Below are 15,551 nucleotides of genomic sequence, written 5' to 3' on the forward strand. Positions count from 1 at the left end.
CAAAAATGACCCGGACAGCTCTTTGCTAAACAGGCTTGCAGTAAACACAATAAACGTTCACAATTGGCCCTTGTATATGACGAGCTCCAAAGGATAGCATGCCGCTTCCTTAAGAGCCGAACGCAAAGACTGGAAAGATTGTTGACCGGAGCCGAGATTCAGAAAGATGCTAATTATTCTTGGTACTTCTCAGCCGCGCACCCTCGAAGCCATACAATGCGCCCCCTGAGAAGACAAGTAGGCCACCGATGAGCACACCCAGCGCAAGATCATTGCCAAACAGATAGATTGACAATACAAGCGAGAGCAATTTTCGAATGTTCAGTACTATAGTAACAGTTAGGGAAGACGATTTTGCCGAGAGGTAATGAACCCCACGAATGCAAAGATATTGTGTCAAGGCATTCATCAGGAGGTAGACCATCCGCATTGGAATAAATGCCAAGAAAGGAGCTAGGTGAGAGTCTCTAAGAGCTCCTAGAAAGGTGCCTGCACTGGTTCCGAAAGGCAATTTTGTGGCAGCAAGATTTCCGACTTTGTGCAAGGTGGAATTTGAAGAGCCGCCCTCTGCCATCAATGTGGTCACTTTGGAAAGCAAGTGGGGCGATAAGAAGAGGGCTTGCCATTGACTCAGCAGATGCGAATATGTTGGTATGAAAAGTGGCAACGAAAGCGTATGTGAGTAAAAGAGAGCCTCTTTCCAATGGCTTCTCCCGTACCTTTCGTACAAACGATCTGCATAGATCCCCTGGAAAGCAGAGAGGATCATTGCAAGAGCAAGGATAGTGAAACCGATCAAGGTTCTAGTGAACCTGGCGTCGCTATCTTCGTTCCCGATCCCAATAGAGCCCTTAGCACGCGCATCTGCTAATGCTGCAGTGACAACGCCTAGGGTAAGCATCGCCACTGAAATGACCTGACCTTGTGAATATCTTTTGAAATTGAAGAGATAACCAACAATCATAGATGCAACCGGCCCCCCGGATCTGAGTATTATGTGCAACGGTACGGAGATCTTGTAAGCAAAGGCCCAATTATTGAGAAGATTCACGGTCACAAAGAAGGCCGTATATATGAACCACGACCTCAGGGGGATAGCCCTCGGACCAAGGAATAAGGATCGGGGACCAGCAGACAGCGACATGAAACTAGGCAAGGTAAACAGTGCAGTCAGTATAAACTGAGCAAAGGTTATTAAAGGACCTTCAAACAAAAGAAGTCAACCGTCAAGATAGAATCATATCGGAAGGGGTTGAGACTGTATATACCTGAGGAAGGCTGATCTCTAGAAACATATCAGTAAGCTAAAGACGTTGCTGCGCGTCGAGTCTGCATATATAACTCACTTGATAATGGCCTCCAGGGCAAATACCTGATTCATACCATTAGCATTCTACTACTATTTGACCACTTTGTGTACACAAACGGAACCCACGTTAGCACAGCAGCCGCCAAATATCAGTGAAACCATAAGAACTATATTCGTCCAGTCGGGGAAGTTCACAAGTGTTATAGCACTTATTATACCGCCCAAGCTTGCCCTGGCTTCTCTTCGCCCCTCGTTCTTATCTCTCGAATCTTCGATCACACCGGAAAGCTCTTCTGTTGCCCGGAGCTTGGCGGAGACAGCATCTCGATTGCCAGCCCTCCCTTTGGAATTGTCGACCCTGTGTCTCCGTGTGATGCGATCGCCCTCCGACATGGTTTTCGGGTGGTTGCCAAAGCTGGGAAAGAGAGGCGGGGTGTTGCAAATAGACGAGGACTGGCAACCCTGGGAGAAAATCGGAACCAGGAGACTCTCAGGAGCAGATGTATGTACAAAAGAGAGAAATTGGAAGAGTGGACAGAACTGGAGAGAGGTGGTAGGATCTTACGGATACGGAGCACGCGTGGCGTGGTGTCTATCCGCTGTAGTGAGTAAAGATACCACCTATGTATTACTGTATAGATAGGTACGGTATTGTGTATTTTGGATACCTCGATATAGTAAATAGACTGTATGTATGTATGTATGTATGTACAGTACATACCTAGCTATCATATCAATCATCAACTATGTCCTCGTCGCTCAATAGAAGGCCCCCTTCCTCAGCCCCGTCGGCATACTTCTCATGTGAGAGCATTATCAATGAAGCCCCATCCGACGCACGAGGACCAGTTCCGGGGTGATAATGATAAGGGAAATCATCTTGATCACCCAGAGTCTCATACTCTGAATCCAGTCCTCGCATTTCAACAAGTCTTTTAAGCTCTGGCAAGTATGGCCTGTTCCAAGGCATTCTGGCCATATATGGCAGCTGATAAAGTAGCATGTCACTACGTGACACCACGGTCACGATCGGTCGTTGCGCACCGTTGCAATCTCCCGTGGCTCTAGTCCGAGTATCTCCACCGTGCTTTCCCAAACCTGATGTTGACTGAGTGGCCTGATGAAGCGCTTTGTTCAGCCACAGGTTCAGAAGACTTTCCACTTCCTCTGTATCGTATGATAGGCGCAATGATGCCGGGAACGACAATTTATGCGCCTCGTTTACTCGTCCACCAGTTGTCGCTTGTCGCTTTACGGGGTAAGGAAGAGAAAATAAAAGACCCCGAGTAGCAACCTGGTAACTAATATCCTGCTGTCGAATCACATCGGTACCGGCGTTGGCACCACTAATACCAGCCCTAGCACCCGCCCATGATCTGCGAGCATTATCACGACTGAAGCACAAAGCATCACTATCGGACAATGCCTCTGTGCACCCACCAAGGTATTCTGTAAAAGAAGGACCGTTACAAGACGGAACATAGTTTTCATGAAGTGCATAAACAAAAGTTTGGATGTCGGTTCCCGTCGCATCAACAAGTTCATTGACGGAAACTTGAGGCACTTTTGGCCGGTCGTGGCGGATGAGATGATCGGGGGTTGCAGCAAGGCCGTCAACGTCTGCTGCGATGTTTTTGTCCTCTCGTTTATTGTATACAATCTTTCCAACGGCATGGAATATGCCTAGACTGGCCTCTCTATGGGTAACCAAATCTAAGGCTTCTTTTTCGGTGGACGTCAACTCTTCGGAGTCCTGAGTTTTCTTTGAAGTCCTCGAGGCTCTTTTGATCGGTTCTCCAATACCTTCAGTCCTCCGACAAAGAAATTCCAAGGAAGAAATAGCACTTCGAATGTCTCCAACTCTGGAAATATTGTGTAGCATGGTTGCCCTTGGAAACCGAAAGTTTTTGGAGTGGCGAGACTGTTTCAACAAAACATCCTTGAGAGCCTTTTGCATGATTGTGGGAGCAATACTGTTGAAATCGATAACAGTCGTGTGGTGATGGTTGCATACTTCAGGCCCGAGTAGGCGATTGACCGTGAGAGTTTCAGACGAAAAATTGAGAAGCGCCTCCGATACAATGATCACTATTGGAGGGACCTCGTTATAGTTTGGTCGGCAATGAGGTTTCAACGCTGATGGTACTGTCATAGCGAGGTAACGGTGGAGTGAAAGTCTAAAAGCAGCAAGAGAGGAAGACCATGTATTTGAAAAAGTAGGGAATTCCTCTATGAGAACAATGCGTCGTGAACGGAGACCGGGGTCAGCGCCCGTTCCAGCTTGAGGAACACTCCTATCTTCACTCAGATCGAGCCCTTTGAAGTCATGACAACGCCCAAGAAAATCATCAAATCGTGAGGATACTGTAACGGATCCCCTCGACGGAAATTGGGAGACCAGGGGATTCTTCCATTCTAAAATATCGAAATTCAACGTTTTTGACAGTAACGATATAGTCGTAGTTTTACCGCTGCCTGCAGGGCCTCGAAGAACAAGAAGCCTCTTCTTTCATTAATGAGGATCATATGGTTTGATTTGAGAAACATTATCGAAAGAAATCAAACAAAGAGACAAAAGGAGCAGCAAGACGTACACTTCTATCAGTCCCCATAAAAGAAGCTTCCAGCCAATGTCGCACATCGGACACTTTCTTCTTATGGACGGCCAGCTCCTCCAGATTAAGCGGCTGAAACCGCTGCGCCCAAGGTATACTACCATCGCCGCAGTTATCGAAAGGTGGAATATTACCGCTGTCGGTAGGCTCGGGTGGCAGAATGAAACGTTTCGAGGGGTTCGTAAATCTCTCCGAACGGCTTCTAGTTTTGATCGACGCGGCATTTGAGGTCTCACGGCGGCGGGATGACTTCGACTTAATCTTCTGGTCTGCGATATTCTGGCCGGAAAAATGTTTAGTGAATAATTCTTCGCAGGAGTCATAATCGTCGATTATGTCCTCATCAACACTTCTGCTAGCACTAGCAGAGGTTGACTCAGGCACCCGAGTAAGTCGCTCTGCACAAGGAGCTCCCACAGTCTCTTCGAGTCTGTGATCTAATTGATTAGCTGCAGAGAGCGCTTGCGTTCCCCTTTCATCCACCGAGGAATGAACAGAAGAGGCGGTGGCATCCTCGCTGGCTACTGCTGAGCAAGGGCCGTTTTGAAGTGATGAAGACATATTGGAATGCCATGGAGCACGGCCGTGTTTAATTTCCAAAGACGAGTTAGATTCTAATGGGCACTGATGGCCAGCCTCGTCATGTTCAGCTTGGGCTTTATCGACACCTTCTGAATAGCTTGTTAGTGTGCGCTGCCGTTTTGTCGCACGGGAGGTCATGGTCATTAAGATAATCCACCGGGGAAAACCGCTTGCATGGTCGAAAATAGCGACGCGTGTAGCATGACCTGGCGGTGTATTGTGACTCGTCTTCAAGGGGCTGCGATAGGTAAGGTAGTAAGTGGTACGGAGCAGTACCTAGGTAGGTATGCAGGTAAAACTATGAACGTAGGTAGTTGTTAGTAGGTAGGTAGTCGACGTAGGTCGGTGGGAGGTAACTACTCCGTACCGCTTACCACCTTAGTAAGGTAAAGTATGTAACTATATATTCGGTAACTACGGTAATACCCACCACGGTATACCAACCTACCTACCTAGATAGCGAATTAGGTATTACGGACTTAAATCGGTTCTACTTTCTACCTATACTACTGAGGTATGCACTGTACCCCTAAGATGCCTTAGGTAGAATCTTAGGTAGGGTGGAAAGCTGTACAGTACAGTGCGCAGGGGTCGATATCAAGTCTGATTCTAGAGTACCTATGTATGTATATACATACATACCTACCTATAGGCAAGGGCAACAGCCCAGGCCTTGTGTGTATACAAACGTACGCATACCTGTACCTACCTGGTACCTATATTGGTACGTTGCATTCGCTGCCAGGCACTGCACTTACTCCGCTTTCTTCTGCCCCGATTTCATGCTTCTTGGGTGGTCATATGAAATTAAGACGTCCTAACGATGCGATATTGAGAGAAGTCAATTGAGCAGGTTCAAGCCTGCCCGAGTATTATTCAGCCGCCTTGGTAGGAACGGAAATAAGAAAGATACGTTATATTACATAAATGGATAGACGAGTAAGTCCGTTTATGCGATTTGGACAGCAAGTGGATACGAATTAACTGCCCCCGAAAAGGTCATAGTAATAGTCGTCATCAAGACCTTCACGAGACGGAACGTGAGGAGCTTCGCCTGCAAAAACGGCGTCGTCGAACCTGATATTCAATAAACGAATTTTTAGCCCATAATCACTCACTGACTTCACCAATTTGCCCGTTTCTGAGGTGATGGGCTGTTGGCCGAGAAGCATGAGCAAGCCATCGAGCCACTCAGAGGCGATACTAGGGGACTGCGGACGAAGGCTCAGTAAGACAGTCTCGCCTTGTGTTGTTCTGCTGATTGAACGATCGTGGCTGCTTATTTTCTTAGATTCGCCCGGCATTGAATGCGGTTGCATATACCCATGAATGGTGATTTTCGTGGAAGGATGCTGCAACATGCTCTTTATAGTTGAAGATGACGAGTTGTTGGATGACGCTGAAACATTGGAGACCACCGAAGACACAACTGACAGATCGACTAATGGCAAGGACGAATTGTTCATTAGTAAGGTGAACGAGGCAGCTAGGGTATTCAGGGCGCCTTACTCTTCTCTGGTAGAGTATCAAGCTCTGGGTTGCAGTTTCCTCTCGAGTCGAAATCGCCGAAATGTATAAACCTCCGGTTATGTGAAAGTTGAACGAATTTCCACGAAGACTCTTTCGGCGCAATTATGTCTGACTTGGACGCTCCCTCGTTCGGAAACCAACAGCCTTGTAACAGACACCGAATCCTTTGTTCTTTGATAAATTGAAGAACCTCATTGTGCAGTTCCTCCCGCACCTGTCGTAGATGCTGACCCCAAACGTCTTCATAAGTGAGCTCCAATAACTCCATCTGCAGCTCACGGAGACGATTATACTCGAAATCGGCAAGCTCCTCTTCCACATCTTGCACGTCTTTAGTTCGAGACGCCCCACCGACAGCAGATTCGATGAGAATACGAACAAGCTCAACAATTTTGTCATAGTCTTCAACCTCCGCTCCAGTTGCCTTCCATAATCGGAAAAATGCATGTACTCCCGCAACATGAAGCCGGGTCCAATGCAGCAGTAGAGGGTTAAACAGCTTGTCAAGATTTGAGCGAGACTCCAAGATCAGATAGCTTTTGGCATCTTCTATATCGGACTTGTCCACCTCAAAATGCTCGTACAAGACGGAGGTGACAGATAAGGAAGCCCGAGCAATCGGACACCGTTCCTGAATTGGCTTGGTCGATTGCTCTAGGAGCATTTTCTGGAATTCATCCTGATGGCTTCTAACGTAATCGGCGAGATCCATCATTCCTAAGAAGCCCGTTTTTTCAAACTGCATGACTGGACTTTCTGACTCAAATCCAAGCCGCCTCCATTTGTCTGTGTTGTGCTTCTTGGACCGCCGCATCTCGGTCGCACCATCATTCCCTTTGTCCAGATTCCTCTCCGGTTGACTAGCCAGATGTATCCCCTTCAGCGCTCTCCTATGTTCCGCATTCTCCATATCCAGAGGAATATCTCGCCACTTTCTCAGAAGGACTTTGGTGAGAGATTGGAACTCTATTAGAGGGTGGGCGTGATCCTGCAAACTTGTCCCTTGCATCAGTGCATATACGGCCTTGATAACACCAAGATCTTGTAATTTTTGTATAAACTTCGGCCATTGAGATGCCGAGTCATTCGTAATGGAATCGCGCATGAGCGAGTTTATCAGTTGAAGCGCATTAGCGCACAGGGCATGGTCCGCTGACGATAACCGACTGACAAGCATTTCCAGAAACTGCGGATAGGCGGCGATGGCAGGGTTAAGAGCGTGAAAGCCAAAAGCGCCGCTTTGTGATATGCGACTTCCAGTCTGAGGGTGTGATACAATCGAAACGAGTATAGACATTGCGCCGCGCAGGATGTTAACAAGTGGGTGAGTTACGATGAGCTCAACAATCTAAAGGAAATCAGGAGAATTGTCAGTACATGCGTATGCATAGGGCAGATCGAATGAGTAGTGTTTATCTTATAACACTTACCCTCTCGACCACCTCCTGATTTATAAAATCCCACCCTTTATCCACCTCAAGCAGTCTAGCCAGGCTGGTTAGGCTATATGCTAGGGTATTTCCACTTGTATGTAAAGTGAGGAATCGTAGTTTGACCAGCCCACCTTCCATAATGAAGACATCTGCAAAGGAAGGATCCCCAATAAGGCTCTGCAATTTGAAGACGGCCATTTTCCGGACGGCATCTTCGTCACTGCCCAGTCTTTCGACAATTTCGGAAATGTTGTCCATGATGAGACACACTTGCTATGTTAGCACCAATGATTTCTCAGAGCCTCTCAGCCAGGCCAACACCAATAATGCGTTATGAATATGATGCAGCTGCTGCGGAAAAGTTAAAAGGAACAATTGATCTGGCCAATGATTTATTCAGCAAGAGATTGTGTGTGCATGCGGGCATATGCGTATTCCTGAGCGACATGTACATACAATCCACCCACGGCAGTAGGTATCAAGACATTGAGAAGTATGCAGCAATCTGGTAGGCACTTGGGTACGGAGCAGGTGGTGGCACTGGAGAGCGGCAGTTAGTGCGACTGTGCTTGCGACCCCAATATGAACGAACTCCGTCGTTGATTGCCAAGACCAAGATGTGGAGTTCACAGTTGAGCGGGACCAGGGGAATTAAACTCTCACTAGTACTGCCTACGATGTACTAGTACTGTGCATATCAGTGGACTGTACGGAGTAGTATACAAATATAATCTGGCTGCGCGAATCTGAGCTCTGTAGAGATGAGCTTTGGCATCGCTATGTATGTACATACCTAATCTAGGGTGCGAAGGTAGGTACGGATGTATGTAACTCCGGAGCAAGCTGTATACTTATAAATGTAGGTAACTAACTAATGCACTAACTAATAAGAATACGTAAGATGCATAGTAAGGTAACTTACTGTACATACTGTATGTACTAGGTACGGAGTACCACTCTGTAGGTACTGTATTTTCCCCTGCTTGGTGTACAGTCACTTACAGGAAGTGACGAGCCACCTGTAAGTGCCGCCTTCGCAAGGGGCGAAACTTGGTCAGGCACTTAGTTCCCTTAGGTAGAGGTACTGCTACTTCGGAGCGACCCCGGATATACCGCGGTCCGCACTAGGAGCGAGGTACAGGTACAACGAGATGAGGGAGAGGAGTGCGATTGACATAATGCACGACGGCAATCATCGCAATAAACCATGTTCCAGCCAACCCAGGAAGATCTGTTCTCGCTGTGCTGTCGAGAATGTGACCAAAACAGGAGTAGAGGTGGTGAAATGCCTTGATTGTGTAAGAGGCTATCTATCTCACTAGGCGGTCCACCTAAAACCGTCTAGTTTTGTCTATAGTGGAACGTTTGACCACTGGACTACTAAAAGACTAGAATACCAAGTCAACAGACTTGGTACGCGCATCGCTCTATATAGTGGTTCTTGGTCAGTTCGTCACAAATTGGTGGGGTGGCTCGTCACTTCCTGTAGGTGACTGTACTCCACAAGGCCGACGCCGTAGATAAAATGAAAACCTACCGCCTTCCTTAACCACCCTTCTATCTTCCTACATGATAAACATACACAAGCTACTACGTGATGATGCTGGCCATTCCATCATATGCTAATAACAATGTCAGAGAACCATGGTTCTTCCAGCTTTCACATCAGCTCAAGGAAGCGGAAAAGAAATTTATATCAACCTGATATGATAAACATGACTACTGCGTAAGACTGAGCTTTCTTGTGCTGCTTCTTCCTTCGATCTTTTTCTTTTTTCTTCCACCTTTCATTCGATGTACAGGACAAGTTCTCTAGACAATTATCCATACCACTGTCCACTAATTCACTTTCATTTTCTAACTTTCAACAGTGATCAATCCGTTCAACTTCCGGCGCACAGCTTAGATCCTACTTTCCCCTCAAGTCATGCAGAATCGCTGAAGGGGCTCTCAACCTATCATCCACGGTGTCTTCCACGAAAACGACGACTTCCCCAACAGCTCTACTGCTGCCCACAACAAACACAGCCGCTGCCAGGTATATGGAGTCAATCACTACCAGCACAGGTGGCGCAAACAGGTGCCTTAACACCACAAATTTACTTCTCGACGATCTCGAAATCCCCCTCTATCTCCCCAAAGAATGCTCTTGAGAATTCCAGTCTATTCCAGCAAAGCCCGTGCACACCTGCATCATCTTTACGCCCATGTCATATCTGCTACAGGAAACCTACAACCCGGGAATTAATTGAAGCATATACAGATTGTAGTATATGTGGCCAGCGAAGTTGCTATATCTGCCTTCGCCAATGTGAGGCGGTCGATTGCATTGGCATGGGTCACTTATTAGGGGAAACTTATTCATGTCATGATTCCCCTATCATAATGCACGACGGCAATCATCGCAATAAACCATGTTCCAGCCAACCCAGGAAGATCTGTTCTCGCTGTGCTGTCGAGAATGTGACCGAAACAGGAGTAGAGGTGGTGAAATGCCTTGGTTGTGTAAGAGGCTATCTATCTCACTAGGCGGTCGTTTGTTTTCAAAGGTCTGGGATGCCAATTTTGCATGGAAGTGTTTGTGTCAGCTTGTCTGGACATTGAGTCGGATATAATACATACATTCAACAGGTAAATGATTGCAGTTATTGACAGTGGGATGTAGCGAAAGGGGACCTGGAGCTCTAGTATCCAAATGTATATAGTTACGAACAATTTATCCCCTTTCCTCTCTCTCTTGGTGGATTGCGTAATGCTATTATGCAACCTCTGAATCACTTGTTAGTCGTCTCCTAACAATTCGCAGAATGAAAACTCATTTTCGATTGGATATGTTCATATCAATGGATAAACTGGTATACTGCACCGTGGAGTGATCGGATATCAAGCCAAATGAACAATTGTACTCTTCAAAACCATTCGTCGACATAAAACAATACAAGCAAAGACAATGGTTGATACTACTTCCTATAGGCTACCCTTGGTACTTTCCCTCTCACCTGATCTGATGGCGCCGTTTTACCCTGACATAATTGCCGTTAACTAGGATAGGTAATATATGATATTGATTTTGTACTAGGCGTCTCTTAGACGGCCATAAACTCTTATCGCCCAAATCTCATTTGAGCTCCTGCAAAATGCCATAGACCCCGGCAGAAACCTTGATACTCGACGGCCTCGCCAGAGCCGGTTATGGTGCTGCTCTTATCTCCGGTACAGAACATTTCCGTCAGACGGATATGCCAGGGTGGATAGCCGTCAAGTTTCAGGAAAGGGCCGAATACTAGAAGTAGGTCTGGCTCAGGCTTCACAGAAACAGGATTGGGAACTAATTTGTTCCCGCTCAGACCCGGCGCTGTAGCCTGGGAAGGTTGTGTAGTAATCTCACTAATTTCTGCGTCGACCAGATCTATGGTGATGTCTTCAGGTGATAGTTTGCCGTTCTGGGACATTTCAGCCAGAGTTTTGGTGAGATCCACAAAGGTTTCCCGGCCGTCGGTAGCAGAGAGAAGGAGTACCGTGAGAGTATCCGGGTTATACTTGGGGGTAGACGAATTATCTTGATGGATGGGGTGGTGGGGAGCAAAGAGCCGCAATGTCGGTTGTTGAGCAGGGGAGCCATAGTATGAGGATAGCATGGCCAGAATGACCTGGTTCAAGGTGGGAATGCATGATTTTAGAATTCCTGAAGAATCAGTTGTTAGATATGGGTTGCCTTAACAAAATGCTTTTGATCTTGGTATGTTCAAATTGCATTCGTTAACTAATCTGGGTTCAACGCACCGTTTTTCTCATAGACACTCAGCACGGGAATGCCAGCACTAACGCTCCAGGCGGCCAGTTCTGCTACTTCATTCATCAAAATTGCAAGAGCATCATCCCCAGCCCGAAGCGACAATATCACGCTTAGATGCTCTGGCAGGCGATCCAGATTTTTTACGTCTTTTCGGATCAACTCAGGTGTGCGGTGATGGTGGTATACCACCGCAAGAATGCGATCCGAAACCGCATGATAAACCTGGAACAGACGCACAGCGATTCCGAAGACAATATGAATGACGGAGTATATTAGATGGTGTAGTTGAGACTTGAGGAATGTGCGGATAGGGGTTTTCCGGATTGTTGCTTTCTTTCGCCGTTGTGGTTGACGTGGTAGATCCGACGGCTCTGGTAAATAGGGTTTGAGTAGGCTCTCACGCTCAGCAACACTGAGCCTTGTCCCCCTTTCACGATTATCATCTCTGAAAAGTTGCCTATCGCGTTGTGAAATCATAGTTGTTTAATCACGACAAGAAAACAATGGTTTGTAGGAGGCTTGAATGGGTGGGTGGGTGATGGTTGGTTATAATACGGAGTACATAGGTAGGCACCAATCGTACGTACAGTACCTATTACAGATTGTCAGTTAAGGTATTACCTGGATATGTAAAGTACCCGTATGCAACGGGGTCGGAAAACCACCTACCAGCCTGTTTGGGGGCGGAATCGGAACATTGATTCTGCATGACGTGGTATGTATGTATGTATGTATGTATGTATGTATCTATTTACATCAACGTACAGTAACTCGATCTCTGGTGTTCCCGCAAAAGTTCAATGAAACACTAGACAGACTATAGGACATCATAATTATATATTATATATGATCTATGGCGGACCGATGAGTTCGTCAGCAAGTCGACGGACGGATGATTAGAACGCGATTTCCCTTGGAATTCTGGCCCACTTATGTACTCCGTAACTACGGAGTATGCGTAACTGCCCGGCTTCCTTTCCGCCCATTCGAGTACCTACCACTCCGTAACTCCAACGCATGTGAACTCCTCATTGTGAAGTTGCTATAAGCTCGCTATCTACTTCTCATCTCAATGAAGGTGGAAGGCAGCCACCAGCTATTGCAAGGATGCCGGACACAGTGTCCATGACTTCTCAAGCGACTCCCGCATCTCGATCCGTCTTTCCCAAAGGCCCTAGCTTCACGTTGGAGGACTTCTCGAATCGCGACTTTATTGTCAAAGAATTCATTGAGACGCTTTCTGACACCGCCGCATCGAACCGTCGATCCATCATAGGGCCTAGCAGCGCAAACCAATTATTTGATCCCAAACCACTCATCCGTACCTTCGAGCACGCCCAGCAACGGCTTGGCGAATTATCTGGCGACCTCGAAATAAGAGAGAATGAGTTATCTGCTGCAGTACGCAGGGCGGAGGCGCAGCACTCGCAAAATCTTAATACACTAGGCAGGAAGCTAAAACAGACGATTGGGTCCTTCCAGCAGTTGGACACCTCGCTCAACGGAGCAGGGACACAGATCGCTGGTGCCGACAATGCTGAGGCTACAGGGAACATGGCCGTGGAAACGGGACGACGACTAGAAGAGCTTGATAGGCAAAGACGACGAGCACTGGATGCATACTTTTTACTCCAGTGCTGGGAAGGCGTTAGCAACAGGGGCGAAATAACACTACTGGAGAACCTACGGAGATCTGGGACTGGCGAGGCCAAGGTGCGCTCGGCACAAATTGCACGTCAGTTGCTGAGAATAAGCCAACGGCTTGATCCCGATAGCTGGAATGAATCTGGAGGGAAAAACAGCAAGCCGCATGGAAATGGAAGCGGGGAGCAGAGTCCAACCGAAGGAATTGACAGCGTTAGACGGAACACGAGGGAAGTCATTGAAAAGTTCTCGGAGACTTTGGAAAAAGACCTTTTGAAACAGTTCGATGATTTCTATCGCAAGGCAAATTTCGAAGGCATGCGAGATTGTGCGACTGTGCTGCAAGATTTCAGTGGCGGTGCCAGCGTCATCGCATTATTCGTCAACCAGCATCAGTTTTTTATTGATCGCAGCCAGCTTGTTACCGAAGAAGTGGCAGGTGATACCGAATCCTGGGAGAAATTAGCAGACCCTGACGCCGAACCTCTCAAAGTGGAACCCAGCCTCCAGTCATTAGTGGATGAGGTCAAAGTCGTAGTACAGGAAGAGTCTGCCATTATCAAGCGCGCTTTCCCTTACTACGAGCAGGTTCTTGGCAAGTTCCTGCAACGGGTGTTTCAACAGTCTATACAACAGAGGCTCGAGATGGTTTTGGAGCGGGCAAACGACATTTCGCCTCTTGCCTTCTTGAGGTCCCTTCAAAGCTCTCGCAGCTACATCAGTGCCCTTGTCGACGACTTGAAGTCCCATGGTCTAACAGAAAACCCGGATCCTATTTCTGCTCAGACGGCACTAGTTCTTGACCAACAACTAGAAGACTTGTTCGTGCCGTATTTTGTTGGGTCCTCCTACATCGAAAGGGAGAAAAAGACGCTGGAAGAGCTATATACATCTCTACTCTTCAGATTTACCACTTTCCACGCCCGTAGGAAAAAGGCAGCGACAACGTTCATGGCTTCACTCTCTAAGTCCGGTACAGAACTTCTGTCTTCTGCTCGGGACACTTATATTAACCGCCTTGAGACCTCCGAATTCTCGCCAACGCACAGGAAAATGCTCCTTCAGGTAGCAGGATTAAGAGAGTCCGGTGATGTCACGAAGCCAACCGATGTCAAACTTGTTGAGGATGACGGTCTTCCTAGCATAGCCTACGCTAAGCGCATGCTCAAATGGCTTGCTGAAGGAGTTGGCCGAGGGTTGGAGTTGAGTGTTACAAGTGAAACGCCCAAGGATATGCTTGCGCTGCTGAGTCTCCTGCTTTCCATGATGGGGGAAGGGTACATCGAAGTCTGTCTCGACGCCGCCTTGGAAACCGCAACGTCCCAAGAATCAGGAAAAGCAGAGCCCGATTTCGTCTATCTTTCTGCCGTTAGGAACGCCATCGGAATTGCAAATCTGGTGATTATGTGTGTCAACACATTACTTATTCCCCTTGCGGCCGGAAGCATCACCGTGCGTAGAGAAATGGAGAAGAAGACAAACCTGATAACGGTGCGCATCGAGGACAAAGTCAATTCAATCGAGCAAAAGACCGTCGATGCAACATTGACCTGGATAAACAAAATCTTGTCCGGCCAGAAGAAAAACGATTTTCGACCAAAGGAAGGGGATAATGCCGCATGGTTAGAAAAGCTGCAGACTCCGGTAAGTTCTTTGCAAGCCTGAACAGAATGATAGAAAAATAATTAATCGAACCCTAGACCTGCGCCTCGATCTGTAGCTTCTTAGCTCGTGTGCATAGTGTCATCGTGCAGTCACTGCCGTCCAGTGGCACCAACCTCCGCCAGTTGCTCACAGAGATAGCCCTGGGGGTTCGCAGCTTACTGCTCGAGCATTTCAAACGATTTTCCGTCAACGGGCCGGGAGGTCTTCTGGTGACCAAGGATATGACACAGTACAATGACCTACTGAAGTCTTGGGATATAGACGAGCAGCTCAAGGCTCCCAGCGGGGCACTAGATGTTTTGCTAGAGGTGGGCAGTCTTTTCGTCGTCGGATCTGAGGCCCTACGCGAGAAAGTGCGCGGTGGTGCTGCGAGCGGGACCAGCGGCAGGTCTGGAGTGACTGGAAGCAACAACGCTGGTCGAAGCCCCGGCGGAAGTCCCGAGGGTCTCGGGGTGCACGAACTCCGTGCGTACGTCTCGCGCCGGGAGGATTCCAACACGCCCGCCATGCAGAACGTGCTCAACACGCTGTAGAAAAGCGGTCTTCCACTCTCATATGGGTAGTCACTAGTTACCCCCTGAACAACCTACTCTACCTAGGTAGATATTTCTAGCATCCTTTTCTCTCTCTCTCACACACACTCTCTCTCTTCTATAATACGGATAGGGGTACACTGCGTACGGGCCTTGTTACACCTGTTGTTCGTTGATCACGTGACATCTTCTAACCCGGGACAGGCAGGCAGGCAGTACAGAGTAGGAGGCCAAGACGAATATCAATGGACTGGAACTATTGACATTCTGCATAGGTAGGGTATCCAGGAACCTACTGAGGGGGTGGCGGTAATAGTTAAGCCTCAACCAACGCCCTCTACGAGGCATCGGCGCGTGCCATTTGACTCGACACCAAATCCCTCACGAGAACCTCCAAGGAACATGCTTGCTACCTGGAAGTAGCTACTAGTAGCCGCTTGGCTT

General features: G+C 47.7%; 6 protein-coding genes across 6 annotated transcripts; 1 reads left to right on the forward strand and 5 right to left on the reverse strand.

The window, feature by feature from the left end:
* Positions 1-169: 169 nt before the first annotated feature.
* KD926_009079 (putative UPD-GlcNAc transporter (Mnn2-2)) lies at positions 170-1,702 on the reverse strand (the record flags this gene model as incomplete). The annotated part of the gene is made up of 4 exons (XM_053101679.1): positions 170-1,203; positions 1,269-1,285; positions 1,347-1,372; positions 1,436-1,702. The coding sequence occupies 4 exons, from the start codon at positions 1,700-1,702 to the stop codon at positions 170-172; spliced, it is 1,344 nt and encodes a 447-aa protein (XP_052954717.1).
* Positions 1,703-2,042: 340 nt separating this feature from the next.
* On the reverse strand, positions 2,043-3,461 carry KD926_009080 (putative cell cycle checkpoint protein Rad17; the record flags this gene model as incomplete). Its single annotated transcript, XM_053101680.1, has 1 exon — positions 2,043-3,461. One exon carries the CDS (start codon positions 3,459-3,461, stop codon positions 2,043-2,045), a length of 1,419 nt encoding a protein of 472 aa, XP_052954718.1.
* Positions 3,462-3,855: 394 nt separating this feature from the next.
* On the reverse strand, positions 3,856-4,650 carry KD926_009081 (Rad17-domain-containing protein; the record flags this gene model as incomplete). Its single annotated transcript, XM_053101681.1, has 1 exon — positions 3,856-4,650. One exon carries the CDS (start codon positions 4,648-4,650, stop codon positions 3,856-3,858), a length of 795 nt encoding a protein of 264 aa, XP_052954719.1.
* Positions 4,651-5,486: 836 nt separating this feature from the next.
* KD926_009082 (ELMO/CED-12 family protein) lies at positions 5,487-7,727 on the reverse strand (the record flags this gene model as incomplete). Its single annotated transcript, XM_053101682.1, has 4 exons — positions 5,487-5,583; positions 5,629-5,947; positions 6,016-7,384; positions 7,467-7,727. The coding sequence occupies 4 exons, from the start codon at positions 7,725-7,727 to the stop codon at positions 5,487-5,489; spliced, it is 2,046 nt and encodes a 681-aa protein (XP_052954720.1).
* A 2,846-nt stretch (positions 7,728-10,573) lies between these two features.
* KD926_009083 (ditrans,polycis-polyprenyl diphosphate synthase) lies at positions 10,574-11,963 on the reverse strand (the record flags this gene model as incomplete). The annotated part of the gene is made up of 4 exons (XM_053101683.1): positions 10,574-11,154; positions 11,253-11,722; positions 11,849-11,857; positions 11,935-11,963. 4 exons carry the CDS (start codon positions 11,961-11,963, stop codon positions 10,574-10,576), a joined length of 1,089 nt encoding a protein of 362 aa, XP_052954721.1.
* A 409-nt stretch (positions 11,964-12,372) lies between these two features.
* KD926_009084 (exocyst subunit SEC10) lies at positions 12,373-15,107 on the forward strand (the record flags this gene model as incomplete). The annotated part of the gene is made up of 2 exons (XM_053101684.1): positions 12,373-14,553; positions 14,610-15,107. 2 exons carry the CDS (start codon positions 12,373-12,375, stop codon positions 15,105-15,107), a joined length of 2,679 nt encoding a protein of 892 aa, XP_052954722.1.
* Positions 15,108-15,551: the final 444 nt, after the last annotated feature.

The sequence above is a fragment of the Aspergillus affinis genome (assembly GCF_023601865.1).
Source record: "Aspergillus affinis strain CMG 70 chromosome Unknown NODE_63_length_192884_cov_87_495086, whole genome shotgun sequence".
NCBI classification, from domain to species: Eukaryota; Fungi; Ascomycota; class Eurotiomycetes; order Eurotiales; family Aspergillaceae; genus Aspergillus; species Aspergillus affinis.